The sequence below is a fragment of the Aspergillus undulatus genome (assembly GCF_047715775.1).
Source record: "Aspergillus undulatus strain CBS 261.88 unplaced genomic scaffold BDV17scaffold_21, whole genome shotgun sequence".
Classification (NCBI taxonomy): Eukaryota; Fungi; Ascomycota; class Eurotiomycetes; order Eurotiales; family Aspergillaceae; genus Aspergillus; species Aspergillus undulatus.
In genome coordinates, this window is record NW_027396625.1 from 119,699 (window position 1) to 145,699 (window position 26,001).

At 50.3% G+C, this 26,001-nt stretch overlaps 11 protein-coding genes across 11 annotated transcripts; 3 read left to right on the forward strand and 8 right to left on the reverse strand.

Annotated features, from left to right (window-relative positions):
• Nucleotides 1–138: 138 nt before the first annotated feature.
• Nucleotides 139–1,727, reverse strand: BDV17DRAFT_262071 (3-deoxy-7-phosphoheptulonate synthase). The gene is made up of 4 exons (XM_073757741.1): nucleotides 1,556–1,727; nucleotides 1,440–1,497; nucleotides 466–1,371; nucleotides 139–403 (listed from the first exon to the last, which is right to left on the reverse strand). The coding sequence occupies exons 1-4, from the start codon at nucleotides 1,559–1,561 to the stop codon at nucleotides 252–254; spliced, it is 1,122 nt and encodes a 373-aa protein (XP_073616035.1). The 5' UTR covers nucleotides 1,562–1,727; the 3' UTR covers nucleotides 139–251.
• Nucleotides 1,728–1,799: 72 nt separating this feature from the next.
• On the reverse strand, nucleotides 1,800–4,564 carry BDV17DRAFT_262073 (uncharacterized protein). Its single transcript, XM_073757742.1, has 3 exons — nucleotides 2,408–4,564; nucleotides 2,288–2,356; nucleotides 1,800–2,224 (listed from the first exon to the last, which is right to left on the reverse strand). Exons 1-3 carry the CDS (start codon nucleotides 4,535–4,537, stop codon nucleotides 1,991–1,993), a joined length of 2,433 nt encoding a protein of 810 aa, XP_073616036.1. The 5' UTR covers nucleotides 4,538–4,564; the 3' UTR covers nucleotides 1,800–1,990.
• A 930-nt stretch (nucleotides 4,565–5,494) lies between these two features.
• Nucleotides 5,495–6,258, reverse strand: BDV17DRAFT_290855 (uncharacterized protein; the record flags this gene model as incomplete). The annotated part of the gene is made up of 3 exons (XM_073762000.1): nucleotides 5,495–5,596; nucleotides 5,664–5,819; nucleotides 5,896–6,258. The coding sequence occupies 3 exons, from the start codon at nucleotides 6,256–6,258 to the stop codon at nucleotides 5,495–5,497; spliced, it is 621 nt and encodes a 206-aa protein (XP_073616037.1).
• Nucleotides 6,259–6,776: 518 nt separating this feature from the next.
• Nucleotides 6,777–7,760, reverse strand: BDV17DRAFT_77310 (presequence translocated-associated motor subunit PAM17). The gene is made up of 2 exons (XM_073765109.1): nucleotides 7,143–7,760; nucleotides 6,777–7,073 (listed from the first exon to the last, which is right to left on the reverse strand). The coding sequence occupies exons 1-2, from the start codon at nucleotides 7,713–7,715 to the stop codon at nucleotides 6,897–6,899; spliced, it is 750 nt and encodes a 249-aa protein (XP_073616038.1). The 5' UTR covers nucleotides 7,716–7,760; the 3' UTR covers nucleotides 6,777–6,896.
• A 247-nt stretch (nucleotides 7,761–8,007) lies between these two features.
• BDV17DRAFT_77321 (acyl--CoA ligase) lies at nucleotides 8,008–9,896 on the reverse strand. The gene is made up of 3 exons (XM_073765111.1): nucleotides 9,730–9,896; nucleotides 8,406–9,670; nucleotides 8,008–8,354 (listed from the first exon to the last, which is right to left on the reverse strand). The coding sequence occupies exons 1-3, from the start codon at nucleotides 9,791–9,793 to the stop codon at nucleotides 8,016–8,018; spliced, it is 1,668 nt and encodes a 555-aa protein (XP_073616039.1). The 5' UTR covers nucleotides 9,794–9,896; the 3' UTR covers nucleotides 8,008–8,015.
• Nucleotide 9,897: 1 nt separating this feature from the next.
• On the reverse strand, nucleotides 9,898–11,601 carry BDV17DRAFT_77320 (enoyl-CoA hydratase/isomerase family protein). The gene is made up of 4 exons (XM_073765110.1): nucleotides 10,965–11,601; nucleotides 10,781–10,891; nucleotides 10,363–10,719; nucleotides 9,898–10,282 (listed from the first exon to the last, which is right to left on the reverse strand). Exons 1-4 carry the CDS (start codon nucleotides 11,285–11,287, stop codon nucleotides 10,129–10,131), a joined length of 945 nt encoding a protein of 314 aa, XP_073616040.1. The 5' UTR covers nucleotides 11,288–11,601; the 3' UTR covers nucleotides 9,898–10,128.
• BDV17DRAFT_77335 (putative methionine aminopeptidase, type II) lies at nucleotides 11,524–13,412 on the reverse strand. Its single transcript, XM_073765112.1, has 5 exons — nucleotides 13,299–13,412; nucleotides 12,494–13,251; nucleotides 12,170–12,433; nucleotides 11,955–12,119; nucleotides 11,524–11,904 (listed from the first exon to the last, which is right to left on the reverse strand). Exons 1-5 carry the CDS (start codon nucleotides 13,339–13,341, stop codon nucleotides 11,761–11,763), a joined length of 1,374 nt encoding a protein of 457 aa, XP_073616041.1. The 5' UTR covers nucleotides 13,342–13,412; the 3' UTR covers nucleotides 11,524–11,760.
• A 1,083-nt stretch (nucleotides 13,413–14,495) lies between these two features.
• On the forward strand, nucleotides 14,496–16,087 carry BDV17DRAFT_262087 (uncharacterized protein). Its single transcript, XM_073757743.1, has 2 exons — nucleotides 14,496–14,635; nucleotides 14,702–16,087. The coding sequence occupies exon 2, from the start codon at nucleotides 14,709–14,711 to the stop codon at nucleotides 15,978–15,980; it is 1,272 nt and encodes a 423-aa protein (XP_073616042.1). The 5' UTR covers nucleotides 14,496–14,635; nucleotides 14,702–14,708; the 3' UTR covers nucleotides 15,981–16,087.
• A 254-nt stretch (nucleotides 16,088–16,341) lies between these two features.
• On the forward strand, nucleotides 16,342–18,023 carry BDV17DRAFT_281485 (uncharacterized protein; the record flags this gene model as incomplete). The annotated part of the gene is made up of 7 exons (XM_073760031.1): nucleotides 16,342–16,397; nucleotides 16,483–16,517; nucleotides 16,695–17,047; nucleotides 17,102–17,221; nucleotides 17,283–17,430; nucleotides 17,481–17,808; nucleotides 17,954–18,023. The coding sequence occupies 7 exons, from the start codon at nucleotides 16,342–16,344 to the stop codon at nucleotides 18,021–18,023; spliced, it is 1,110 nt and encodes a 369-aa protein (XP_073616043.1).
• A 120-nt stretch (nucleotides 18,024–18,143) lies between these two features.
• On the forward strand, nucleotides 18,144–19,057 carry BDV17DRAFT_77439 (DUF3602 domain-containing protein). The gene is made up of 3 exons (XM_073765113.1): nucleotides 18,144–18,478; nucleotides 18,551–18,757; nucleotides 18,859–19,057. Exons 1-3 carry the CDS (start codon nucleotides 18,442–18,444, stop codon nucleotides 19,020–19,022), a joined length of 408 nt encoding a protein of 135 aa, XP_073616044.1. The 5' UTR covers nucleotides 18,144–18,441; the 3' UTR covers nucleotides 19,023–19,057.
• Nucleotides 19,058–19,594: 537 nt separating this feature from the next.
• BDV17DRAFT_262095 (uncharacterized protein) lies at nucleotides 19,595–22,320 on the reverse strand. The gene is made up of 2 exons (XM_073757744.1): nucleotides 21,535–22,320; nucleotides 19,595–21,330 (listed from the first exon to the last, which is right to left on the reverse strand). The coding sequence occupies exons 1-2, from the start codon at nucleotides 21,604–21,606 to the stop codon at nucleotides 20,203–20,205; spliced, it is 1,200 nt and encodes a 399-aa protein (XP_073616045.1). The 5' UTR covers nucleotides 21,607–22,320; the 3' UTR covers nucleotides 19,595–20,202.
• Nucleotides 22,321–26,001: the final 3,681 nt, after the last annotated feature.

Consider the following 26,001-nt stretch of genomic DNA (forward strand, 5'->3'; position numbering starts at 1 on the left):
GGTATATAGCTCCGTATTTATTCTTGTTTATACTTGATGTTTGTGATGGTAACCAGTTACGGCATACACTATATACTATACACCAATCCACTTATGACATATACTACAACATACAAGAGAATTTGCCAAATTATAAATGTTTAAAACCTTAGTAGAAACTTTTCAATTAGGTATAAATCCCGCTAACTCAAACATTTTAGATACCCGAATTACAAGCCCCTTTTATGAACCAACGAACGAGATACATGATTTTAAACCGACGCAAGCTTCTCTCTCCGCGCCACAACGGCCTTTGCAAGAGTCTCTAGCGTCGTCTCGGTATCCTCCCAGTTGATACAGGCATCCGTGATACTAACGCCGTATTTCAGGCCGGACTTGCCCTCGGGTGGGACCTTTTGGGTGCCTATAGAATGCCAATGTTAGTGAATGCCCGAGTTCAAAAGCAGTTGATAAATAAAAACTTACCCTCGTTAATGTTGCTCTCAATCATAACACCCATGATCGCCGTCTCACCAGCGGCAATCTGTTCGGCAAGGACACCAGCAACCTTGGGCTGGTTCTTGTGGTTCTTCTGGGAGTTGCCGTGGCTGCAGTCGACCATCAGACGAGGAGTAAGACCCTTCGACTCGAGCTTCTCCTTTGCCTCAGCAATGCTCGCAGCATCATAGTTAGGTCCCTTCTTGCCACCGCGCAGGATAACGAAGCAGTCTGGGTTACCCACGGTACCGATGATAGCAGCAACACCGGGCTTAGTGACAGATAAGAAGTGGTGAGGGTGCTTCACCGAGCCAATCGCGTCAATAGCAACATCCAGCGAGCCATCCGTACCGTTCTTGAAACCGACGGGGAAGGAAAGACCAGATGCTAGTTCGCGGTGGACCTGCGACTCTGTCGTGCGAGCGCCAACCGCACCAACGGAGAGACAATCCGCCAGGAACTGCGGGGAGATTGTGTCCAACATCTCGCTGGCAATGGGCATACCCTTGTTCGTAAGATCAACGAAAAGCTGGCGCGAGACACGAAGACCCTTGTTGATGTTGAAGCTGTTGTCGATGTCGGGGTCATTGATGAGACCCTTCCAGCCAACGGTAGTCCGGGGCTTCTCAAGGTAAGAGCGCATAACTATGAGCAGCTCATCCTTGTACTTCTCCTTCAGCTTCAGTAACCGGTCGCAGTATTCGAGGGCCATCTCCGGGTCGTGGATTGAGCAGGGGCCGATGACGACGAGGAGTCTGCGCTTGTCGGTGTCTGTGCCGTGGGCGACGGCGATGGCTTCGGAGCGGCCTTCGAGAACCGTTTTCCGGGCGTTCTCTGTAAGTGCGATTTCATGTTGGAGGAGGTTGGGTGCAATTAGAGGGTTGTAGCCGCGGACTGGTTGATGGGGAAGGTATCGGTTAGTCGTGCGTGCCAATGGCTGCGAATTTACCTTAGGGACTTACTTCTTGAGTCCTCGAGGTGATTGGTATCCCCTAGATTGGGATTTGGGAGGAAGAACTGCTGTATCGGGTGAGCTTCTGCTGGTTGGGGAGCTGTTACTGGCATGTGAATGACTCACAGACATAGTTTCGCGGTAAGTAGATCGAAGTAGTATGACTGAGGGGCGAAGAGAATGCGAAGGAACGGCGACTCGAATTGAAAGACCCAATGGTATGACTAGAGAGATACTTCTTCGACTCTTCAGTAAGGAGTATTTTTTGTCAATTGAAAAAAAGATGGAAGCTCCGAAGGCCGCGTCTCTTAATTGCGGGCGGGTGGAAAGAGTCACCCTCCACGTGATTGCGGTGAGTCAGAATAAAATCAATGGCTTTTCATTCGTAGCTTCAGTTCTATACCATGTCCGACCTCGGGCAATCGGGCCCCTTGCGTCGTTGCTTTGGCTTGGACGCTCAGGGCCGAGTCTGGTAACACTATTGTTGGGGGCAAAGAATCACAGCAGTTTTTAACACCATGTCGTACTACCTGCGGCGCATACACAACCCCAGAGAACTCATTAGCTTTCCCCGACAGCCCCCAGGCTCTGTTCATTTTCCTCCAAGCGACGAATCAGCCCCTGACAAACAATTGAGTGCTGCTGCTTGATAGATTCCATTTGCTGTTTGCATAGTTTGATGCGTTCCGTCTGTGCGTCGAAGAGTTGGTTGAGGACGGTGTGACATTGTTCTCTATAGACGTTTAAGACTCTGTTGACTGCACTCCTCTCACTTTCGATCTGGCGGGAAAGGTGCTAGACAAGACCATGTTAACAAATACACAAGACCTTGAGTTGCCCTATTCACTGGCTTCTTACCTCATTGTTCTCCAGCAGTGTCCTCTCCATGCTCCTGTGGAGTTCCTGCATTGATGTTTGCCAGTCAGTCTGACGAATGTCAGCAGCGATGATTTGACTTTCTGACAGCTCAAGAACCACTTCTTGCTCTGAACTAGCTTGCTTGTTCGATAGGTTGCCAGCTGAGGAGCGCTGTGCTTCTGGGGCAAGGTCATGATCGTTGGAAGTTTGATCTTCTTCCCTCGTTGTTGACGCAGAGGACGGTTTTGAAGCTTCCGAGGAATGTCTTCCGTTAACAGTCGTCCTCAGACGGTTCAAGAAAGGCACGCTTTTCTCTTTTCCGGTAGTTATTGTATCTGATGCGCTAAAATGGGTGCTCAACTCTTCCATCATTCGCACATGTTGGCCGAAGGGATGTCTCTTGGATACTTCACTGATTCCTGCATTGCTTGCCACTCGCGAGCCATCCACTGCCTGCGATGCGGTCTTACCTGCATGTATCTTCTCAAGTGCGTGCGAAATGACGCTTCTGGGCTCGTCTTGATCCAATAGCTTCGTGCGTTTCGCAGTCGGTGGTTGTTCCACAGCCAAAGAAGCGACGCGTCGTTTCGGTGGTAGTGTAACATGTTCTCTGTTTGTCCTGTTCGCTTGTCGCATCATCTGGGGGCTTCCATTCTTATCCACTGTGATTTTAGGACTGGGCTCTGAACTCTGTGCGACACGACCTGCATCATTTTCAGCCCGCTCGTCGAGGGCTGTGATTGCCAGTTTGGCAGCTTCGATGTCGTTCGTAGTATCTATTCTGCCAGAGGTCTTCTGAACAACAAGCCTGTCGTGGTCCACGATAGATTCAGCCGACATTTGGTTGATAGGAGTAGCATTGTGTCCTTTCAGGGGTGACTGTCTTGTGAAAAAATACTCGAATGTAGACGCCGTTGACCGGGGCTCTGCTGAAGAGCTCGAGGCCGAAGAGGAAGCCCTCCAGATTCTTGTACTCTCTCCAGCGTTTTCCATTTGTTTCACCAGGTCCTGCGTACCAAGAATCCAGTCTGGGTCTGCCTCACGGCCTTGCAAAGAACTGACCCGGCTGCCACCCGGAGAGTTGATGGGGTATATCTCAACCGGGTACATCTCGTCGACCATGGTTTCTTCTTGGCTCATATTTGACGCCCAGGAGTCTAGTACACTCCTTGGTCTACTTGGTGCAAATAGGTCTGGCTGCGCGTCATTTCGTCCAAGCTCATCCTGCAGCTCAGGGGATTCGGGTATTTCGTCAACCCTACACGTTTTGTCGTTAAGTTGATTCTTAAGGCTTCCGTCCAGTCCGTGCCGAGGTGTTATACTCCCTCGTAGTGCCGCAATTAGCTTTTCAGCAACTGTTTGGCCCCTGCCCTGATGGCTGATACCGAGGTCTTGATCGCCATTTGAGCTAGCTTCAACTGTAGACAAGCCAATGGGGCTGTTGTCTTCCTGAGGCTCCGAAGACTTATGCTCCTGGTTGCTTTTGCTTTCAGCCGGAGCCTGGCTAGGGCTGGCCACATTCGCCGCATTCTGCTGCTCGGGAAATCCGCTGTCACTTTCAAGCTTGCTTGCTTTGGAACTTAGTTCTACTTTCCTCCCAGAAACATCCGTAGGTGGATGGATTTCGCGATCATGCCTCTCAATGCTCCGAAGAAGTGGTGGTGATAGCAACTTAACTTGTTTCTTCAAGCGTTTTTGACCCGGTCGAATGGCTTTAGATCTACGGCCTCCAGTCTTTGTTTGGGCCTTGGTCTTTGCGAGTGGTTTCTTCCGTGTAGAACCTGGGCGGCGCTTTTTGGAGCTCTGATTCAAGTTGAAACCAGGACCATTAGATGAAGGAGAGGACACCGAAGTCAGTTCATTCTCTTTCTGAGATGCTGGTTCGACGGACGCATCACTTGCTCTGAGATCTTCATCCCAGTCCACCATCGTCGTCTTGGTTGGTGCTGTATATACTCTGCCCTTGGGACGGCGTTTGGGGAATATAAGGGATTCCTGCGTGTCCGATGGGATTGGTTTCAGTATATTTTTTGCTCGAAGCGACGGTTTTTGGATTTGAGCTTTATCTTGAGATCCATTCTGGGACGATTTTGACCTGGTATTTTGGGCAGGTGCGTCTTCGGGGACATTCTGCCCACCTTGGGAAACCGATCCTTCTATAACCCGCGCATTCTTGGGAGTAGATCGTGTTACATTTTTACTTCCAGTGTTTTTAGCTGCGACAACTGGGTTGTGCGATAATTCCCCCATGTGTTGACCCTTTGCGGAGGGTTTAGGGCCGTTGGGACAAGGGCTGTTTCCGGCCCTGGGCGAAGAAGTTCCGCCAAAAGTAGGGGTTCGAGTAAGCTCTGTTAGGCTGCTCTGGGATGTTCTTTCGCTGGCAGTCTCAGGGACGTAACTGAGTTGTTCCATCATGTTTGGGGATTCGTTCTCCCGGTGCGCACGATGTGAAGCATTGCTTATTATCGATGATACCTCCGAATATCTGGCTGAGCTTGGTGTTGCTTGGTCATCTAGGTCCAGTGGTATCACTAGTGACGATGATCTTCGATTATTTGGGCTTGTCCTGTTATCCTTTATCTCGCACAGGATACCAATACTCTCAAGTTGCTTGAGTATATTGGTCATATCATCCCCGGAGGTGATACTGATGTTTACAGCCTGCAGATCATGCTTCCTGTCGTTGACCATGACTGAATCTTTCGCATTTATCTGCAAAGACAAAAGCCGTTCCGAGATTGTGCACCTAGATTGCGTAGGATGAAGTCGAATTGTCATGTAATCGATCTTCCATCCAAACGCTTCTTTGCCGCAGCGTATCAAATGTAGAGTACCAGGACCGAAGTATAATAGAACGGGACCTTTTCGAAGCTCTTTCGCATGTGTCCCATCCGATGTTACTAGGTAGCATATTGGCAAAGCGCTGTTGGCGCTACTGGACCTGATCTTACTGCGACTGTTCGGTGAATGTTGATCTTCTGCACAGACATAGGAGTAAAACTGTTCAATCGCGTCCGTTGTCTGTACGTGTTGTAATATTTTTGAGTGTGGTCCATTTAGCTCCCAGACCAGTCCGCTGCTGGCCCCGGAGTGATATAGGGCTCGGACCATGGTGCTGGCGAAGAAGGATAATACGACGTTCGAACGGGTGGGTATATTGAGAAGCGGTCTATATATGATAATCTTCAGTATGTAGTTTGCAAAGCGTCAGTAGTCAGAATACCTCAATTCATCGTTACCGATCAGCCCCCCCAGCAATCGACAATGCTCGTCGAATTCATATAGCATCTCCGTTAAAACCTTTCCGGCCTGCAACCTGTCAATTCCTTCCTTCATATAGCTATACTGTGACCGGACAATTCGAAAACAAACATACCATCCTTCGGACCCGAGCATCCTTGGTATCACTCGTGAATATTGAATACACTTTCTGAAGAAGGTTTCTCTGGGCGAGTGACAAGAGGTCTTGCGAGCCCGGTGGGTTGATTTGAGACGGCATCGACTGAGAGGTTGCGATGTATTCAGGCTCATCCTATGCGAGACGCATTAGTTATATTAGAGTTAGATATTAAAGCGAGCAATGAAAGTTCCAACGACTGAATCTATACCATGAGCAAATATAGACCCAGCTCGAGCCCATCGTCCGCGGATGAGTTGAGCAAATAGCTCGAGAGACATTGCAGTGAGACGGTGTCCAAGCAAAGGGTCATTGTATCTCGGTGCTGACGGATGAAAGAGAGTAGCTCATCCTGGTTAGAGGTAACGCTGGAGCCTTGAGCTAGAAGAGCATTGAGTAAGGGAGCTGAGAAGGCATATATAGGTGGTTTGGAAAGTAGGCGAGAGTGCAGTTCAGGTAGAGACTCTCTAGTGGCTTTGTCTTTACTCAGTACGCGCACTAGAAGAGAGGAGAGCGTTGCGACGCAGTCCAATAGGTCAGCTACTGGAGCTGCTTCTGGGCTCACAGAGGCCATTGTGTTTGAAGTTCTTGCAACAGCATGAGCAATCGGCGTCAGGTCACTGGAAAAGAGCTCATGCTGTTAGAACATTGAAAGAAGAAGCGGTCATCATGTGATTAGCACATCTAAACCAGTACTTACCCAGGTATAACTGAAATATCCAGCTCAGAACTCATTTCTATATTTATTTCTTGATTCTATATTAGACCGTAGCAGATTGCTTTTCGGCGACCCTGCAACAGCCAGAGTGTGAGTAATGGAGCAGCCAATGCTTTTGCAATTACCGCACTCAAGTTGAACTCTGGAGAAAGGAATATATCCCTGTATTCCTTAGTCCATAACGCTGTCCTCCTGGATGCTTCACGGCTATCAACAAACTCCGGTCGAATGCCAGGACTCTTGATCAAGCCCTGATAGACCTTCAGCGGTAGACGGTGGACTGACTGGACGCCCTAACCTAACAAGTTCACAAGAGGGATCTTGATTCTGAAAGTCAATTGTATTCGCTCAAAAACCTTGTGGGCATGTAAATAGAGATAGTTATACAGAGGAAATAAACCTGACAAGGGCGAACCCAAGCGTCAACCAACAGTGCATCATGTCGGCGACTCAAAAAGAAGAAGCCAAGCAAGAAATATAGTCCATTATTAAGCTTAAGCAATAAAGTTTCGCCTCTTGCGGTTGTACGCCCGCTGGTCCTTGAGCCATTGCCGGTATCCCTGGACGCTGCCAATCTTCTCGCCATAGTAATCCGGAACAGGGTTGGCGATCGAGTTGGATGATGGGTCGACGCGGTACCGCTTGATCCTGTCGAAGAACTCTTTCTCTTTCTGTACATTGCCATTGTCAGTCTGCATTCTCCAAGTTGCGGAACGAAGATGGGAGAGAAAGAAACGTACCAGCATGAACGCCTTCCTATAGTTTCGGTTCACAAGGCTCCAAACAGCATTTCCCAAAAATGGCCCAACAAGCCAACCGGCGGCACCGCAAGCCGCCGTGGCCATGCCTAGAACAACGAACGGATCCAAGCCCATAACCTGCGCGCCCAAGTTTTCAAGATTCTGGCTCGAAAGAACCTGGATGCCGATAACTGTGCTTGCTCCTGAGCTTACTATCGATGATGCAAGTGTGTACCGCCGACGAGAGGCTCGGAGCTTGAAGAATGAGTTCCAGTCAAGTTTGGCGGCTTCCTGGCGGGCGGCGGTGGAGTTTGAGCGAATGGAGGTTGTTTGGAGGATGTTGATGCATGATGTGACACTTGTCTTCTGAGGTCTTGAGGAAGAGAGCTGAAGCGTAGGTGTAGCTTTCGGAGCTCGTACTGTGGATGTGCTGGATGGGCGTGTTTGGGCCTTGAGCGAGATGGTTTGATAGAGGGAGGAGGTTTGGGAGACCATAGGGTTGAGAGCGGCTGCCGGCAGGCGTGCGCATAGCGTAGCGCTGCGCACTGGGTTCATGATAAGAGTAGTGTGCATTTTGGAGAACGTGGTGCGAAGGAATTGAGAACAAGCGGAGTGTCGAGGAAGTCGTCCGTCAAAGCTGTGAGGCTTTCGTCAGGTGGTTGTCTGAATGGCTTGGCGGGATTATGTAATCCGATGCATATCACCGACTTGGGCAGCTAAACACAGCAATCTCTTGCAGCTCTCTCGACCTCAAATTAGGCATTCAATCTATCTAGAGACTTCCCATTGTCTATCTAATAGAGGCATTTGAAAGATTGCAGTTATTTGGGGGAACTCTTATTCAAGAACATCTTTAGGTCTACTTTACCACATCTATAGCTTGGCCTCCCTTGATGACAATCTTCTTGCTTGATCCCTCAAAATCCTTCTGAGTATCTTACCTGATTCGCTCTTGGGTATTTCGCCTATGAATTCAACTCCACCCCGGAGTTGTTTATGGCGTGCGAGATTCGACTTGACGTACTCCTTCAGCTCTGTCTCTGAAACGCGGTTACCGGCCTTGAGCACAACATATGCTCGAGGTAGCTCATTGCCTGGTGCCTCTGGATCCGGAGCGCCAACAACAGCAACATCTGAAACGTCTTCATGCGTCAGGAGAAAACCTTCTACTTCCACCGGGGACACCTGGAGTCCTTTGTACTTGATGAGCTCCTGGGCGAACGTTAGCATGTCATTCGGCAGTCTCGCGGCGGCTGTCCTCACTTTCTTCCGATCAACCATTATGACCTTTCTATCTCTATAGACACCGATGTCACCTGTTTTATACCAGCCGTCATTTGTGAAAGCGTCAGCGGTTGCCTCCGGATTGTCAAAATATCCCTTCACGATCATCGGACCCTTGAGGAGGATTTCCCCCTCCTCTCCTTGCGCAACGTCTCTCGTCCGGTCATCTACGAGCCGTAGCCTCATATTGGGTAGCAATGGGCCGATGCTTCCTGTATTGCCGTATTGGCCCCAGGGTATGGTGGTCACGCTTCCAGTTGACTCAGTCATTCCCCAGCGCTGACTGATGGCGCAGCCCAGCTTCTTTTCCGCTTGCTCTTGGAGCTCAAGGCTGAGAGGTGCTGAGCCCGACTCCGCCCTGATAAGGGTTTTGAACTGGTCCGTCACACGGTCACTTCGCACAATTGCATGGTATACCGGAGGGGCTGTCGCCAAGAAAGTAACCTGATACTTCTTGCAATAGTCGACGAACTCATCGATATTGAACCTGGACATCCAATACACTGTTCCTCCAGCAACGGCAGGTGTGATAAAATACCCCAAGCAACCCGCAATATGAGCCGTGGGAAGATGCCCTATTGTGCGGTACGGCACGTTTAAATGCGGCTTCCCTCTCCTAGAGTCTCGCAGAACCAACTGAGTAAACAGCGCCTCAGATACGAGATTCATATGAGACAACATGACTCCCTTGGGGGGACCAGTAGTTCCGCTCGAATACAGTATGCAGATAGTGATATTTTCCAGGGTCTCTAAATCCACAACTCGATCCCACTCGAGCTCAGCGGTGGAATGCAAATAATTTCTCGCCGGATCAGACGCGTCAGATAGGCTCCTTTTATGGCCCATGTTATCAAGAATCAGCACTCTGCTTGCTGGAATCCCACACTCCCTCGCAGCATCAAGGGCCTTTTTCTTATTCTCTGGACAAGTAAAAACAACCTGACTCCTCGACTGCCTCAGCTGCTTCGTAACCTCACTCGTCGTCAGCGCCGTCGACGCAGCAGAATATACACCCCCCGCCGCTATGATAGCGTAGAAAATAGTCGGCAGGAGAACCTGATTCGATGACATGCAAAGAACAGAATCCTTTCCTGGTCCATTGACGCCGATCCCAAACTCGGTGCGGAAAACATGAGCCAACTGCTTCGTGATTGTTCGCGCTTGGGACCTCGTGAGGTTGTTGCTTGGGTTTGCGGCTTCGGCGTGTAGAATTGTGGATTCTGTCGTCAGGGAGAGGGGGGAGTCTACGAAGACTGTTAGTTTGTGGATTGGGAAGGTAAGACCTATATTGCAGCCAACGTACCGAATAAGAGGGTAAGTAGGTCGAGCTTGGGAAGGTCATAGTCTTTCTCGGGTAGGTATTGCATGGTTTCATGTGAAGTCCAGTGTGGCCTAGTTTGTTCAATGGCGAAAGGGTTTAGATTGGAGTGCTTTGCATGTACGACTCAAGGAGCCCAGGACTTTGATTTTTGGTTACTGTTGAACCATCCATGTCTGGCAACATTCAGGTGACACTTTAGATCCGATCTCGGCTACGCAAATTGCGGGGATCCCGAGGCTTACTTTTTGTGGGGTGTAGATACGACCCCACCTCCAACTCCATAGTATCAGGTCATGCACGGGTTGGGCAGCAATATGCCAGTATAGAGAGTCAGAAAGGTAATGCAATTATCCGTATTCCCAAAGAGACCTCTCCCGGCATCTACAACTTGGAGCCCTTAATCGCACTGGACGCTGGCGGATCGATATTAACATCCGGCCACCAAGGATAACTCCCCGGCAGACTCTTGTCCACATCCCCCGAAAAGGTTGGCTTCCTCTTCTCGAAGAATGCCGTAACGCCTTCCTTCTTGTCCCTATGCACAAACGGTAAATCGTCAGCAAAGCCATCTGGTCACCATGTAGAAAGGAAAGAAGGGAAGAAAGGACCACTTACGCCGACAAAAACCTCTCATAAATAACCTCACTCTCTAACAAATGCGCCTCCTCGGGACTTTCCGGCCCCCGCCACATAAGCTCCCTATTGAGCGCGCTCGCCTGGGGACTAACGTTCTCCGCAATCTCCGTCGCGAGCGCCAACGCCCGTGGTAGAACCTGCGATTGCTCGGGCATAGTCTCCGCAAAGAGGCCTCCAAAATGCTGTGATGTAGATGGGAAGACGCCGCCCGTTGAGACGAGGTAGTTCGCGCGACTGTGCCCGATTAGGCGCGGGAGGAAGTACGAGGAGCAGGACTCCATTGTTATCCCGCGGCGGGCGAAGACGAAGCCGTATTTGCTTGTTTCGTGGGCGATTCTGATATAGTGTTAGTTCTGGTTTCCATGTCTAGGGGCTTGAAGGGGGAGGAGGGAGGTACCGAATAACAGCTGGGAGAACCATCGTCATACCGACACCAACAGCTGAGCCCTGCATGGCGGCAATAGTTGGCTTGCGGCACTTGTGTACTGCGAGTGCTACGCGGCCGCCACTGCATCAACAATCATTTAGCAAGGTCCCCTCGATCAACCTCAAGCAGATAAAAGGTAGGTAGGTAGACGAACGTATCCCTATGCACCTTCGCTCTCCCATCTTCTACCTGAAACCCAATCTCCAGATCAGCGCCAGCGCAAAAAGTACTTCCAGCGCCCGTGAGAACAACGACCCTGACGCGCTCGTCTCGATCGAAGAGGGTGTACACATTCTCTAGGTCCTCGGCCATATCCTGCGTAAAGGCATTGCGCTTTTCGGGCCTGTTCAGGGTCACGATGACGACGGGGGTTGCTGTTGCGGATCCGCTGGGGTAATGCGAGATCTTGATATGTTTTGTTGGAAGGGACTCGTAGGATTGGGGGATGGAGATCGGGGTTGGAGCGTAGTAGGTCATCCTGGTGGATAAGCAGTGTTGCTGAAGGTGGGAACGATAGGTGGTTGAGCGTTGGTAGAGTCTATATAGAAGGATGCGGATTATCACTAATCTCGGGACGGCTTTGCATAGAACAGCCGTCGGCGAGTGTTGTCTGATTATCGTATTGGTCGAAAGGGAGCGGTGGAGGAACCTCGGTATATCCGGTTACTTTCTAGGCAGTGTTTACTTGCTTACCCCGCAAGTGCGGAGAAGTTTCTGATTGAGCTGGACAAAGACATGCTTTAGCTTGCTTGGCGCAATATTCTCCGTAGACAACGGAGATTTGTACAATACTATTCAATCTGAGTTCTTGATGTTTGTATAGTGATCCAATGAGCGAACATAGTTGGTAAAAAAGCAGAACCTCACTTCAGAGAGCAGTGTTGAATTACTCGTTTATGGGACTTAGGCGGGTTGAGCTTGCCTTTTTCTCATGTCAGCCAAATTTCGGGCTAGTAGTCGTCTCCGCGACTGATGACTTCCTTGTTCGACTCTCTCAACAGAACAGTATGTTCCCATTGCGCAGAGTACGATCCCTTGACGTCAACAAGAGGGGGGTAAACATCGACAACCCCGTGCTGCACTAGGGTGTTCATCTGTGGCTGTATCAGTGACTGTGAATTGTCGTTAGAATAAATCGACTTACACCCGCCAAGTACCGCTGCAGACCAAGACGGTCAAGGTAGCGGCGACAGAACACGATGGTTCCGAAGTTTTCATTGATGGTCTTGTACAGAGACCTTGCAGAGGCCAAAGGCAAAGGCACATGCTTCGGCGCATCGTACGACTTTCCATAGCCGTAGACACCGACCTAAGGACAAGTGAGTACTCTGGATGGCATGTAAGGTTAATCGCACGTACGTCATCATGTATAAAGCCCCGACCGGTGCTCCCAAAGGTTTCGATGGCAAAGATTTCTCCTTCTTCCATCTTCGTCTGATCCGGATTCTTGACGAAGGGGATCGACTTTCCGCCATGGATACGGTACTGCTTGATATCGTGACCAGTGATGTTTCGCACTGGCTTCACGGGGAAGACTTTCCCTCCAATCTCAACTTCATAACTCTCCATGGCTTCTTGGATGGCGGCGCTAACGTCGCTGATCCGAACGTCTATCCCCGCATTCTACAAAATGTCAGCAGTGTCCACAAGCATTGTTAAAGGTATAAGTTCTCGAGGTCATACCTTCAGACCAGTGTTGGTCGCGTCTTTGACAGCGGCTAACAGATTGTCATAGACAGGGTCAAAGCTCATTGTAAACGCACTGTCCACAATCCACCCATTGATATGAACGCCAAAATCGACCTTCATTATATCACTCCTCTGCAGAATGACGTCCTTCTGCCCAGGATTGGGTGTGTAGTGTGCTACAACATTGTTCAGCGACAAGCCGGTAGGGAAACCCAACCCAGCCTTGAGGCTGTCGCCAGGTTCCAGACCAGAATGGCCCAGAAGCGCCCGCACGCCGTCGTCAATATCCTCAGCGATTGACATTAGCCCCTGGCCCGGCTTGACGTGCTCCTGGGTATACTTCCGGACCTGGCGATGAACCTCTGCCGCCTTTCGATAGTCGTTCAAGAATGAATCGTCCTCAAGATGGCGACGAGACATGAGACGTAGCTCTTTGTCCGTGGTCCGGAAAGTGTTTTCCTCATAGCTCTGGACCTCGCCGACAGGATATTTGCCCTGTGGGTAGAGCTGAGACAGTGGAACTCTAGGCGGAGAAGATTGCTTCGCAGTCTTCTTCTTGCTTTTTTTCTTGGATTTTCTCTTCTTCTTCTGAGAAATGCCGTTTGCAGTTCCGTTAATTAACGCGGTCGGGTGCGCTTCGTCGCCATCGCCTTCATCGCTGTCTTCCCCGAGAGCACCATCGCCATCGGTGTCGACGTGCACACCCCGTGGCATACCGCCAGTGGGCGACTCGATGGAGCAGTTTGAGTTGTCTGGTCGAGTTAGCTTGAGGTAACAGCTCTGATCATGCTAAGACTACCTTGGCCCTGATGACCATTGTATTCCGGAGATTTTGAACCCATGATGCCATGCGTATCGGTGCTAGGTTTGTGATGTTGTCTTCAAGCGCTAAGGTTGAGATCTCATTACCAGGCAGCGGCGGGAAAATTCTCCTGACAGCGGTGACGGTCTCATTTTTGGGATTACTCAGCCAAGCTCATAGTTCAGCGCCTAGTTCGGTTTCTGCATACACTATTGAGACGAAGGAAACACCATTGATGGAAGATACGGGATACGACACTTCCTAATCAGGATCTAATGAGGTCTTCGGCCACCTATTTAATCGTGATACAGACTGTAGTTAGAAGATCATCACCTTCAATTCATTCATTTAATGACCCCTAAGTCACCTGACCCAGATTCGACACTATTAGTCACCTCCGCAGCTCATATCTCCCCACCTGCACGTGACATGGTATACGAGCCACAATTTGTACACTTTTTGTCAAAAGGCTATACGGCATTTCCAGGGGCACGGGCTAGAAATTAGTAAATATCCATCTTGTTTTCCCTCCAAGCTGGAAACTTCGTTGCCTGTGATCAAGATAGTATTGGGGTGCAGAAACCCTTGATCCCGGATCGACCCACAAGTAGGTAGTGTATCGCTTGACAATACTTGTCTCAGTAAAAGCCCAAAATTGAACTATATTGTCTCAATAGTAGGTTCTTTTATACACTTGGTAGATGTTGACGATTCCAGTACTCGAAATAGATCTGTATACCGGCATCGAAGACACAAGTGAGACCTCTGGGGCCAAAACATGCAACTGCAAGGCCAAGCCTCAAATCAGGGTGCGGCCAGTGGGGCAGTCAGATTCCAGCCTTCGTCGGATGAAAGCTCCAAGAACTTGGCAACAACCCAAGAGCGAACCATGAAGGCCAAGTGTATTCTCCTGAAAGAATGGATGCATCTGCATACCTCGTGGCTGCACATGCCTCCGGATGCTCAGAGGAGTCGTCAGATACTCGAGAGTGCGCAGAATGAGAAGCAGGTTGAAGGCTAAGCATTCGGTGACGATCGATCACCCCACAATTTACGCAGACAATGGGTCCAATGTGCCGACCCTGATAGAAAACCGTGGGCTATCTGGACAGCGGGCGCCCTGGTTGAACTTTGAAGGCTGAAACGGGGTCTAGCAGCGACACCGCCACCGACCAATCATGGCGTGCGACAGGTCGGATCGCACCGACTTCGCAGGCTGAGTCGTCCGCTCGAGATGTTAGCGACGCGGCACTCTTGGGGCCAAACCTGAGCCAAGGAGGAAAAGACCTCACCATCAGATGGGCAAACTCAAGCAGGGCGCGGCAGACAAGCATCTCTCCTTTCTTAGTCTTTATAACCTGACTGCAGGGATCTGGTGTGACAAAGAAAGATGCTCTCACCGAAATAATGCTTTTCTTCACCAGGAAGCAAAGGCTCTTCCTCATCGGTTTTGCCGCCTTCTACCTCTTTCTCCTCATCCTCTGTCGATTTCGATCGGCTCGAGACCCCGGTTCATTTTTCTTTCAGCCGGAGGAAGGCTATCGACCACAGTACAGCGTTCAGCGAATTGAAGAGTCCTTTGAATACCTTCGCCCGTACAATCAATCGTTCAACGATCCCACACACCCTTCGCGAAACTTCTCCTCCACCTCCGAGGATGTCACAATCTGCGTTGGAATCGTCACAGTTAAGCGACCGATTGAGCAGAAAATCGACACCACTGTCGCTTCAATTCTGGATAACTTATCCGAGAAAGAACGCGCAACTCTCACCATCCACGTCCTCTTCGCATTGACCTCCCCCACCGCACACCCAGACTACAACCAGCCCTGGCTCCCTAATGTCGTCGATCGCGTCCTGACCTACGAGCAGCTCGACGCACACGTCTCGACCCTCCGCCGATTGGAAGAAAAGAAGGACATAAAGCGCAAGTCGATAATCGACTACCACCTGTCGCTGAAATCATGCTACGAAGACAGCCAAGCACCATGGATCATGATGCTAGAGGACGACGTGGTCGCACAGCGTGGCTGGTACCACCGCACCATGCAGAGCCTCGAAACCGTCCAGTCATGGCGCGATAGTGGGGCGATCAAGAACTGGCTGTATCTCCGGCTCTTCTACACCGAGAAATTCCTCGGGTGGAATTCTGAGAACTGGCCCGTGTACTTGTCTTGGAGCGTGGGCGTTGTCGCCATGGTCGCCGTTGTAGCCGTCCAAAGTCGTCGCTCGATTCGGCCTATGCAGGGTGCCCTAACCAATTCGTTTATCGCGGTCCTTTGTTTCGGCTGCGTGCCCCTGCTTATCATTCTATACTTCCTCGCCGGCCGGGTCACGATGTTACCAATGAAACCGGGAATTCATCTAATGAACAGCCATGGATGCTGTTCCCAGGCGCTTGTTTTCCCACGCGAGAACGTTCCTGCGCTCCTGGATTATATGAACAAAGCTCGATATGCGAAGCCCTATGCGGTTGATAGCGTGATTGAGCGGATGGCGAACGCAAATGATTTGGATCGGTTTGCGATAGTTCCCTCCCAGATGCAGCATGTGGGCGCTGCCTCATTCAAAGAAAATAAAGACCATTATGATCTCAAGGGACCGCATCAGGTACAAGGCGCACATGGGGTATGGAGTATGGGATTTGAGAAGGCTTTTGGAGAAAACGAGCGATCATGATTTTGTTCTTAACACTATACATATATCCCTGGACTGCATATAATTTAGAACATATATGATTCATTTACCAACCTTATTCGCAGCGACTCTCACTTGAAGCATTTTTTGGCTGAGCCACATACCTGCCTATATGAATTAGGTGATAATCCACCGGTCCTGAGAGGCGCCATGACTCCTCGTATTCCCTCCAACCTGCAGGATCCCCGATCGACAAGACTGCGCCTCAAGAGACCTCCCAAAACTACCTTATATTGCGCCTAGTCCGATTCTACTCCTTACATATATTAGAGATTCCGCTCCCACCAGGAACTGATGCCATCAATGAATAATCTACTTTCGCTGACCAGAAACTATACTTACAATGCTTGGCATTCCCACCGGACGCGGATATGACGCCTGCCGGAAGCAGAAGAAAAGGTACGGTACCTACATATTGAAGAGGTTTTGATAACTGACGGAGACCATTAGTGTATCTTTAATGAAGCAGACGCGGTCAGCTCAGATGCGCTCGGCGCGAGATCAATTGTATCGGACTAGGTTAAAGACGGTTTATGTTCAAGGAAGAATACGGCTCTACGGCTCTAGTCAAGACCAAAAAGCAACGCAAGACGAAAAGGTCGCCGAAGCCAGAAGCCACGGGGAAGCAAGACTCAAGTAAAAATCCCAGTTCGAGCTCTGGTTCCGACTCCGGCTCCAGCTCCAATGAGTCTACAGTCAAGGAGATTGTCAGATTCAAAAGCCCTCCAAGCAACCCTCTTACCGTTCTTACCAAAGCGTTCATCGCCGCCATGGCGCCGGAAACAGACCTGCGATATAATCTCAAGTGGGCTTACAGCGGTTACTTGGGTATGGTACCAGCCCGGCTAGGAGCCAACGAAGCTCTGAATACGGCTGTCGATGCCCTTGTGACCACACATCGGGACTTTGCTTGTCACAGAGAGGTTACCGTGAAGTCTCTCACCAAGTACTCTCAGGCTTTGGGCGCCCTTCGGAGATGTCTGGATGATCCGCTTCAGGCCGGGACCTCGGAAACGCTTTGTGCTGTGACGTTGTTGTTGATCGTTCAAGTAAGATGATGGATGTGCTGATCCTGGTGCCGGGGGCGACGCTGATGAGTCCAGAGTATACAGAATCCTCTAGAGCATAAGCGGACAGGGCACGCAGAAGGCGCAGCAAGAATCTTTAAGGCCCGGAAGCGCCGAGGGATGCCTTTGAGTCGATGCTTCTTCTCTCTTTGCGTGGTCCTATAGTAGGTTTCTTTACTCCTTTCATGGTACTGAGTAAGCGTGCTAAAGTCAGCAGTTATTCGAAGGTCTCTTCAACCCCCACATCAGCCTGACTCCGCAAGAATGGAAAGACCTCGTAGAGAGCAACCTGGAGTCGGATATGTCCGAAGGAAAGATGCTTCACTGTCTCTCACGCATACCGAACATCCTTCACCGAGCCAGGAGTATAGATCCTACTAGAGACGAGCAGATGGATACTATATCCAGCCTCAAGAAGAACTCATAGGTTTATACACCACAACCCGCGCCATCTGCGATGAGTTCCGCGCTCGTCTCCTTGAACTCGAAGCTCCTGGCGCCCTACATGCTGCTGCTGCCCTCAATCCTCGCCCAAGGTCCCCAGTAATGCTGCACGCGCATTATCAACGGACGTACGGCTTCGCTATTATCATTACGTTGTACATCAACTATACCCTCGTGAATATGTACATGGACGAGAACGATGTCCCGAGGACATGTAATCTCGATGCAGTGTATCTCGCCCAGAAAATACTCGGCATTGCAGAGAACGCCGTGGTGTACCGGCCCTTTGGCGCAGCGTTGTGCCCTTGGGGCTGGTGGCTGCGAGAGTGGCTGTAGATGCTGGCCACGGCCGTTGTCAGGATCCTGAAGATCAGAACCGCCCTCTGAAGGATAAGTTTGAGCAGTCGGACTGTGTCTGGATTATCAGATGGACTTTAATGGCAGGGGAAATGGAGTGTCGGAGTTGGAAGAGGTATTTAGCATGTTGCGGCCGCTTGAGATGAAAAATTCCTGAACGGAGCCGAGAAATCTCTAGAGCAAGACATGGGCAAAGACAGCGCAAGGACAAGGTCTTGGAAGATTGGTGTTGCGCTGGGTAGAGGGCGCATCTTGGCTGCCGAGTCATTCGCGATTTCAGAGTTTTTGGCCCGGTCGCCACTGCTCTGAGCCTGAGCACCGACACGAACTCTGGGCATCACATCATCATACATTCTGGTCCGACGAGCCGCCCCTCTTGACTCCCTCCTTTGTTGACATTCTTTTATATCTGCTCATTCTTCCTCACTCTCCAGCTGTGCGCTTCCTCCATCGCATCGCATCGCGACATTTCCTCCACCTCACTTGAGCAAAACCATCCCCGCACTCAGCAGATTTATCCCACCAGCTTTCCATCCGCATCGCGTAGCCCACCCTCACAAAACCACACCACAATCATGGCCCGAAACATATCCCACGGCCGCGGCGGTGCTGGTAAGTTACCCTGATTCCAGGCTTCTTGCATCTCATCCTTTTCAAGCGATGACCTTGTCTGACGCTTCCCAGGAAACATCTACTCCAGCTCCACCCGCACAACCCCGCAGGACCTCGTGACGCCAACGATCAAGCAAGACGTCTTCACGACGGGCCGCGGCGGCGCCGGAAACATGCTGCACAATGACCCCGACCACCCAGAGCTTGCGCGCGAGATGCAGGACGTCGAGGCCCCGCCTATGCGGCATCAGGAGCATGCGCCGCATCATACTGGCCGTGGTATGTCACCTACTCCGATCCCAAGCTGCAGGAGCCCTATCGACAGTCCCCTTTCGATGTAGCAGTTGACGGATTGAGTTAACCATTCTGTGATTATGCAGGCGGCGCAGCGAACCAGTACATCCCCACCGCGGAAGAGGAGAAAAAGGCAAAGGAGGAGGACGAGCAGTTGCGACGGGTGATCACATCGAAGTCGGTGCACCCGCCGAGAGATATCGAGGAAGGTAACTGGGCCGGAGGGGAGAAGGGTAAGGAGGCTGCTTGAGCTTACTCCCTTCCAACTCGTTTTCGTCGGACTGGTTTCTTGTTCGGTTCATTGGGTGCTTGATTGGTTTTTATCTGTTATCTGTTGATACCACTGTTGTCTTTGGCTGTGTCGGTTGGGTTTCCTGGGTTATCTTTTGCTTTGATGGAAATGGATCGTACCTACAATTACCCCCATAGTTTAGGCCCCTCTCAATATAATATTCTATTCCTGCCGATTTCATCACGATCCCGTCATCCGTTTTGTAATTTGTCCTTAGTTGGTCGTTGCAACGTGACATTGATAATATCGGCCGAGACATCGGAAGCCCAAGCTCTGTTAGTGTGTAGCTGCCATAAAGAACGATGCTTTCAGTTACATCCTCTCATATCGAGTACGGGGACCCTTGATTTTATCTAGTCTGCCTACCTCTGACTGGGTCGATAGTGATACATCATCGCCCTTGACAGCACTGCACTAACTCGATGTCTCCAATGGAACCCCACAGGCTTATCAAGACGGTATAATTACTTCTTTTATATGGTCACCGAGTACGAAATCGATGCTTACAGTGATCTTCGTTATTTTCAGAGAGAATATCTACTAGAGTAAACCTGTCTGCCCTGGACTATATAATAATTATTGAAGACTCTGTACCGCGGCGTGGGTTTGATTCAGAGTTCTATAGCTAGACAATCTATCCTGATTATCTCGACACCTGTGTACACAGCATGCACCCGAACGTGCCGCATATGCAAGTGATTTGATTTGAACGGTGTGGCCGAGTCCTCGTGAGAGCCGCAGGTCCGAGGGCTCGGAGCTTGGATAGTTTCCGTTGAGCAAGTTGATTCGGTTCCTTCCCGAATGTGAAGCCTCTGGTGGAAGTACAATAATCCCTGATTTTCCATTTTGCATCCTGATTGCGTCCTCAATTCGTGTTCAAAAATGTAGGACGGTTATTCCCATCAATTCCGAAGTCTGTGAGATTCCATGTTGTAGGATACGTGGCTTGGTCAAATGCCCCTTTCAGGTTATGCATCTAAATGCTTGGCGATGTTAATCCGCTGGTCAGTCACGGCCGCAATATCACGACCGCAATGAGACTGTAGTGTTGTCTCAGAGATGGAAGCCTGGGCTCGAAAACGTTCGACGAAATGGTTATCGTATGTCGCTTTTGGGTAGGAAAGGGAGGTGACCGTTCTCACACTGGCGGTATATAACAACCGGTGGCATCGAGAACCCAGGTGATTCGGTTTCTCCAGTCGGCATCTAGGTGTTGACCGATTTCCCGGATCAGTCTGAGCCCCCATTCGCCCATCCACCAATGGCGCCTCAGGAAATGCAGTATCACGGCATAATGAGCAAGGACCACAAGAGCGAATGGTCCACGTTCTCGGAAGAGATCCATATACTTTGCCGGCACCTGGAAGATCCACTGGAAAGCAACGATCATAGTTTCTCCGCCTCGGGATACCTTGTCCAAGGAGGAACTCAAATGCTTGATGGTTGTATCATAGAGGTCTTTATCGTGACAAGGATCTTGGCGCGCTAGGTTTGCATTCAGCTGGGTGAGAGCCATCATCGCTAGGCGGGAAGTATCAGGCATCTTTGGCGTGGCCTTGTCATACTGGAGCAATGGCTTAAGCTCTCCATTTCCCACCCAATCGGCGATGTTTGATAATACATCCCCTGACTTTCTTGTTGAGAAGAAAACGTCGTAGAGGTCGTCTATGGTACTTTGGCCGAAAGTTTGGCCCGCAATCTCCGGCAGGGCAAAGGAGAATATCATCATGATATTGGACGAAGTGAAAGCCGCATTGGAATGATGCTGTTTCAGTTTTCCAGCGATCCTATCCAGGCCTTGCACTGCTTGTTTCTGATGTGCTTTGGACGTCCTGATGTATTGCTCTTTCATATCGCCATTGCTGGTGACCGCGAGATGAAGTGCAGAAAGTGCGAGGAGTCCATGCATCAGAAAAGTATGTCGCATGGCTTCTCGGGGGACGACAGCCTGCCATATACCTTCCACCGTATTATCTCGGGACACAGAGCGATACGTTGTTGTGCACCATTGCATCATCAATTCGAGATCCTCAATGTTGAGCTCCTTGGACGGAGATCTAGTGACAGAGGACTCCATGAAGTCTTCGTAATGGGTTATGAAAGCAGGGTCGACAACGGTGGGCGAAGCTTTAGCGGCAACTGAAAGGGGCGGCGTGGACGAGCGGGACTTGATTTTTGGCCATGGTAACGAGGAGGTGGGAGGTAGGTAGTCGCATCCCAGGTTGCGACTGAGGCAGGAGGAGCATTGAGGCTTTTCTTTTCCGCACTGAACCAAGCACCAATTAGCTAATGCATCTGAAAACGCATCGTGGGATTGGGTGGTGGATTTCAAAATTGTATGATGCTAAACTGCAGAGGAGAAAAAGCCAGCAATCCTATCCAGGCCTTGCCTCTTAAAAATAGTAAAAAGTAAATCTTGGACAGGAAAGAAGACGAAGGGCTAAAACAAGGGTAAACCAAGCTAACCAACCTTGATTCGCCGGCCTCTGCACTCCAAGCAGCCATGCCGAGGGCTGGCCCTGTAGGTCCGTCGAGATGGCATCCCCAATGCTCGCCCTTGCGATATATCAAAAACAGCACAATGGAGAGCTCATGCAGCAGCAGTTCTCATCGGCGACACGATCGTGATCTCCAGCAATAGCATTTTCCGGGACTTGTTCGCGTTTGTGGAAAATAAATCGTTCAGCCAGAACGACGGCGGTTCCAGATGGAAGCGAAGCGCCCTGCAACGACGAACAGGCATGATTTTAATTTATTTAACTTCCCCCCAGCTCTCGCCGGAGTGGACACCAAGCAAAACAAATAGATCGGTGGGGCGGGTTGCTCATAACTGCGAGGCGAGTTCGTGCCTTTGGCTGGATTGAGAAACGAAGAGAGAATGTGCCAGCGGACGTCATAACGAAACCAGTAAATGCATCGCACCCCGGACCCCGAAGCGCCCGTGCTCTGGTGCTTGTTGTTGGCCCACAGGGCTCGGCGCCATGCAGTTTGAACTGACTTGAGAGGCAGAAGACAGTCAATGATTGGCATGAATTATTTGCAGGATTGTCCAGACTAGGAAAATGGTTGTCGAGACATCCCTTAACAAATTTCTTGCTGCTATCAGTGCGAGCACGGATCAGCTCTTCCAGCAATGATAGCACCCAATGGACAAATAGTATTAGCGAGGTCCACCGAGCGGCCGGCGCTTGAGGGCGATCAACGCCCCTGAAAGCGATCGAGAGCTCAACATACCCAGTTAAGCGATGGACTGAGATGCAACTGGAGTCTGGCGGAGACTGGAGAGGCTGGAGCTCAGAAATTCTCCTTGACCGCCGAGCTCATCCGCACCACGCCTTCCCCTTTCGGGCTGCGGCCGGCTTCCACTCCTTTTACTGCTTTGGGAACAGGGCCTCTTGGCCTCTTTTCACTTTCATGATTGGCCCTCAAGATCAATTCCCAGCGAATCCTTATCGAGAATAAAGTCGGTGGAGCACGAAAATCGTCGCCGAGGCTTCCAGACGTTGCCCCACAGAACGTTTTTCACACGGCTTCCTCTTTCTTTTCTCTTCAAGGAGGGCCCTTCTGCGCTGCAGTACCGCATTATCTCGGCTCAAGGGTCAGATCGTGCTGTTGGCAAGCCATTATTCCAATTTGTCAATTATAAGGTGATTGTCTCTGGATGGGCCGTGGTCCAAAGGCCACTAAAACGTCACTTCAAACAATTTGGAAGCGCCGTGTCCCCAGTTCAGACATCAATGAGACATGAGACGCGCACGACATGTCTTGGACGAAGATCCAGAGTGTCACACTGCTCTCCCACACCTCATCAACCAGCCTACATTGTCAGGCTCAATGACTCTCATGGGCCATGACGTTAGCTTACGGGGCTTGTACTCTCTCTTCACCCCCTTCGGCTAAACTACTGGGTAGTGATCCCTAAAAGGCAGACCAGAGAGACACTTGAATGCAGCATCCCAAGGAGGCAAATGCAGCCGCGTTGAAGCGCCTGTGAAAGAGCCATAATGCAAGGGTTTATTATTTTCCGACAGCGTTGTTGTGCTTACATTGCTTACAATCTCATATAGTACTAGTTCATGGTGTTGATACGGCGGCCTATTGGCCTTCTCGTAACGTTCATGGTGCACCCAACTGTCAGGGCGATTCAGGTTTCAGAGCGAGGCTTGCTAGCTCAACACAAACTTTGCCAGTGCTCATGCTGCGCTAAAGGTCCACGAGTTTGCAGATCACATTGGTCTTGATATGCTCTATTTTGAGCTCGCTTCCTCCGGCGTCAACTCAGAGTTAGGCCAATCTATGACTAGACATATGGCATCACAGAATCAGTCAGCTTGACCGAGACATGAGTATTGTCCAACCAGCACTTTCAGCCCTGTTTTGCAGAAAGGACTTGGCCTAAACCTGCGATTACGCATTCTGCGGCCGACCATTATCCGATTCAGGAATTTCAAGCCTTGCCGTCTGAATAGTGGCACCACAAACCGATTAGCTTGACCGAAACGTTGAGGATGCACTCGACCAAACAACATCGTGCATTGCTGCGAGGAGTTGCGGCATATAATCTGCCAGCTCATGACCAAATGATAAGTACTCCGTATCCAATCCTTTGCAGGCTGCGGGGAGGGACGAAGGAGCAGATTGTTGCATGTAAGTTGGTGCCAACTCAGCATCAAGATGAACATTGACTTCTGCTCGTGGATGCCTCTCATCTCGCTTTTTAGTTTCACATGCGCGTTGCCGAGATCTGCCCCTCACCGTCAAAAGTTCAATGATCTACAATGCATACGCAACAATCTGTCGGAGATACCGAAATGGCAATATCCTTCTTCTCGTCCCACGCAAAGCGGCAAGGGTCCTTCAGCTAACAGGCCATCTGGATGCTTCCGAATCACCCCGGGGCTCGCCCTGTGACTCAATCTGATCATCGACACTAGTTTCCCCGTGGCGGCGCAGAGCGATGAAAATTTGAGATAACTACAGAGTATTCGTAGCGGCTAACCGTACCGAGCGCTAGCTCTGCCTTTTATAACCTATACCGGTAAGTGTCCACCGGGGAAAAGATAGGGGCCGACAAACCCGAGGGCCGACACAGACGGCGCCAACTAGTGCAGATCATCCGGGTTCGGTATTTGAGATTTTGAGTTCGACCACGATCTGATCATCTCTGAACTCCTGGAGAAAGAACTTAGTGAGGAACTGCTGTTCCTGTCATTTGCGCAGATCGGCGGGGCTTCTTTTACCGCATGAGGACTTCAGGAGCGACGCCCTAAGCCTATCATTAAACCCTTCTTTTGGGCTTTCCTGCTCCGGGTGGGGTTCCTTGTCTGCAAGCTGAGCCTGCCAGACCAGAAGCTGTAGATACTTTGGTAGGCTACTCATCTATAGTTCCACTAGCACTGCTAGAGCATACACGTTCCATGGAACTGAGGCATTGATTTGGATTCGATACTCTGTTGCCGGTGATCCTCGTGCTTGTCGGGCTGGGCCGCCTGTTTGGTTTCCTGATTGGGCTGTAGGGCTGGCTCCCGATCGTCATGTCCGACACTGATTGTGCAAACTCTACGATAATCGAGATTACTTCAGGTTGAAGATGGGAGTAATACCCCTGCATTCATCTAGACTTTTTATCTCTGCTGCTTTACTGGGGCTACCTTGGTATCGCGAACTTCGTTGTTGGATGTTTTGCAAGATTTGGATCCTACTAGACCCTAAGCATATTCACTCGGATGCAGATCCAGAAGATCAACGGATCGGTGTACACAATTTGAATGCAATTTCTGAGCACTTGATGGGTGTGGGGAAATCCAACATATCGACGTTTCCGCCTGTCTATACCAGTAGTAATCCTAGGAATGCAGGAACACGGTACGCAGGAGGAAATCGGCAGCTCCTAATAGTACAAAAATATCATTTATTTATACCTGTTAACTTCTTGTGTCATGTAACCGCCTGTTATCGAGCTTACCATTAGGTCTCATACTTGCATTGTTTGCTTCGCTTAGGTATCTGGGCAAATGATCCATTCATCATGCACTTTACTGCCCTCCCTCCTGAACGGATAAACTAGAAGCATCCAAGAATTTGGGCTCAATAATTATCAATTGACGGCGATTTTAGCTGAGCAAACATGGTAACTAGCTGGACTGAAGCTGAACTTTCTGCTGTATGTATGGCCGCCTGCTATCTGTGCCCTGTTTTCTGTATTTCTAAAATATATATCTTACCTCACTACATTGTCGAGCGTTTCTTGAGAATAGTCTCCACCGCAAGGTCCAGGAGATCCAGGAAAAGGTGCGGTCTAAACTAGAAATATTAGATTTAGTTATCGTTCAAGCTATTTAAGCCACTATCTTCAAACTGAACGTGCTCGTTGAATGGGGGTTTTCGGCAGCCCCCGGCCGGATGCGTCGGCCGCGGCTAGGGCTCAGGCCACAGTGACGTCAGAGAATTCGAGCAGCAATAGGGCCTTTAGCAGCACTACTGGACGAGAAGACTGGCACTGTTACCGAAGAGACGGAAGAGAGATAATCAATATTGCAGCAAGCATTTTGTTCACTCCTCATAGGATCCGGGGCATCTCGGCCTGGATCGATTCCAAGAGCGGCAGGAGCCAGCCGCCGCTACTGCAACAGGGCCTTCCTCGCGGGTCGGGATGTCTGTTCTCGGAAGGAGCCTGACTGAACCCGACAGTTTGGGTCGCTGTTCCTGCGCCGGCTGTGCTGTGCCACTGTCGACTGTCAACTGTCGAAATCCAAGTTTCAACCGATCAAAGGAAGATACCCGAATAAACGTAATGTGAACTCTCGTAAAGTGTCGGAAGGTAAGCTTGAAATTGATAAAGTGTGGTTGGGAGCCAGGTACATCTGCGGGAGGTCAAACCGGCGCAACGCGGCGGCGAGCAGAAGCCGAAGCAGCAGAACAATTAACAAAGTGCAAA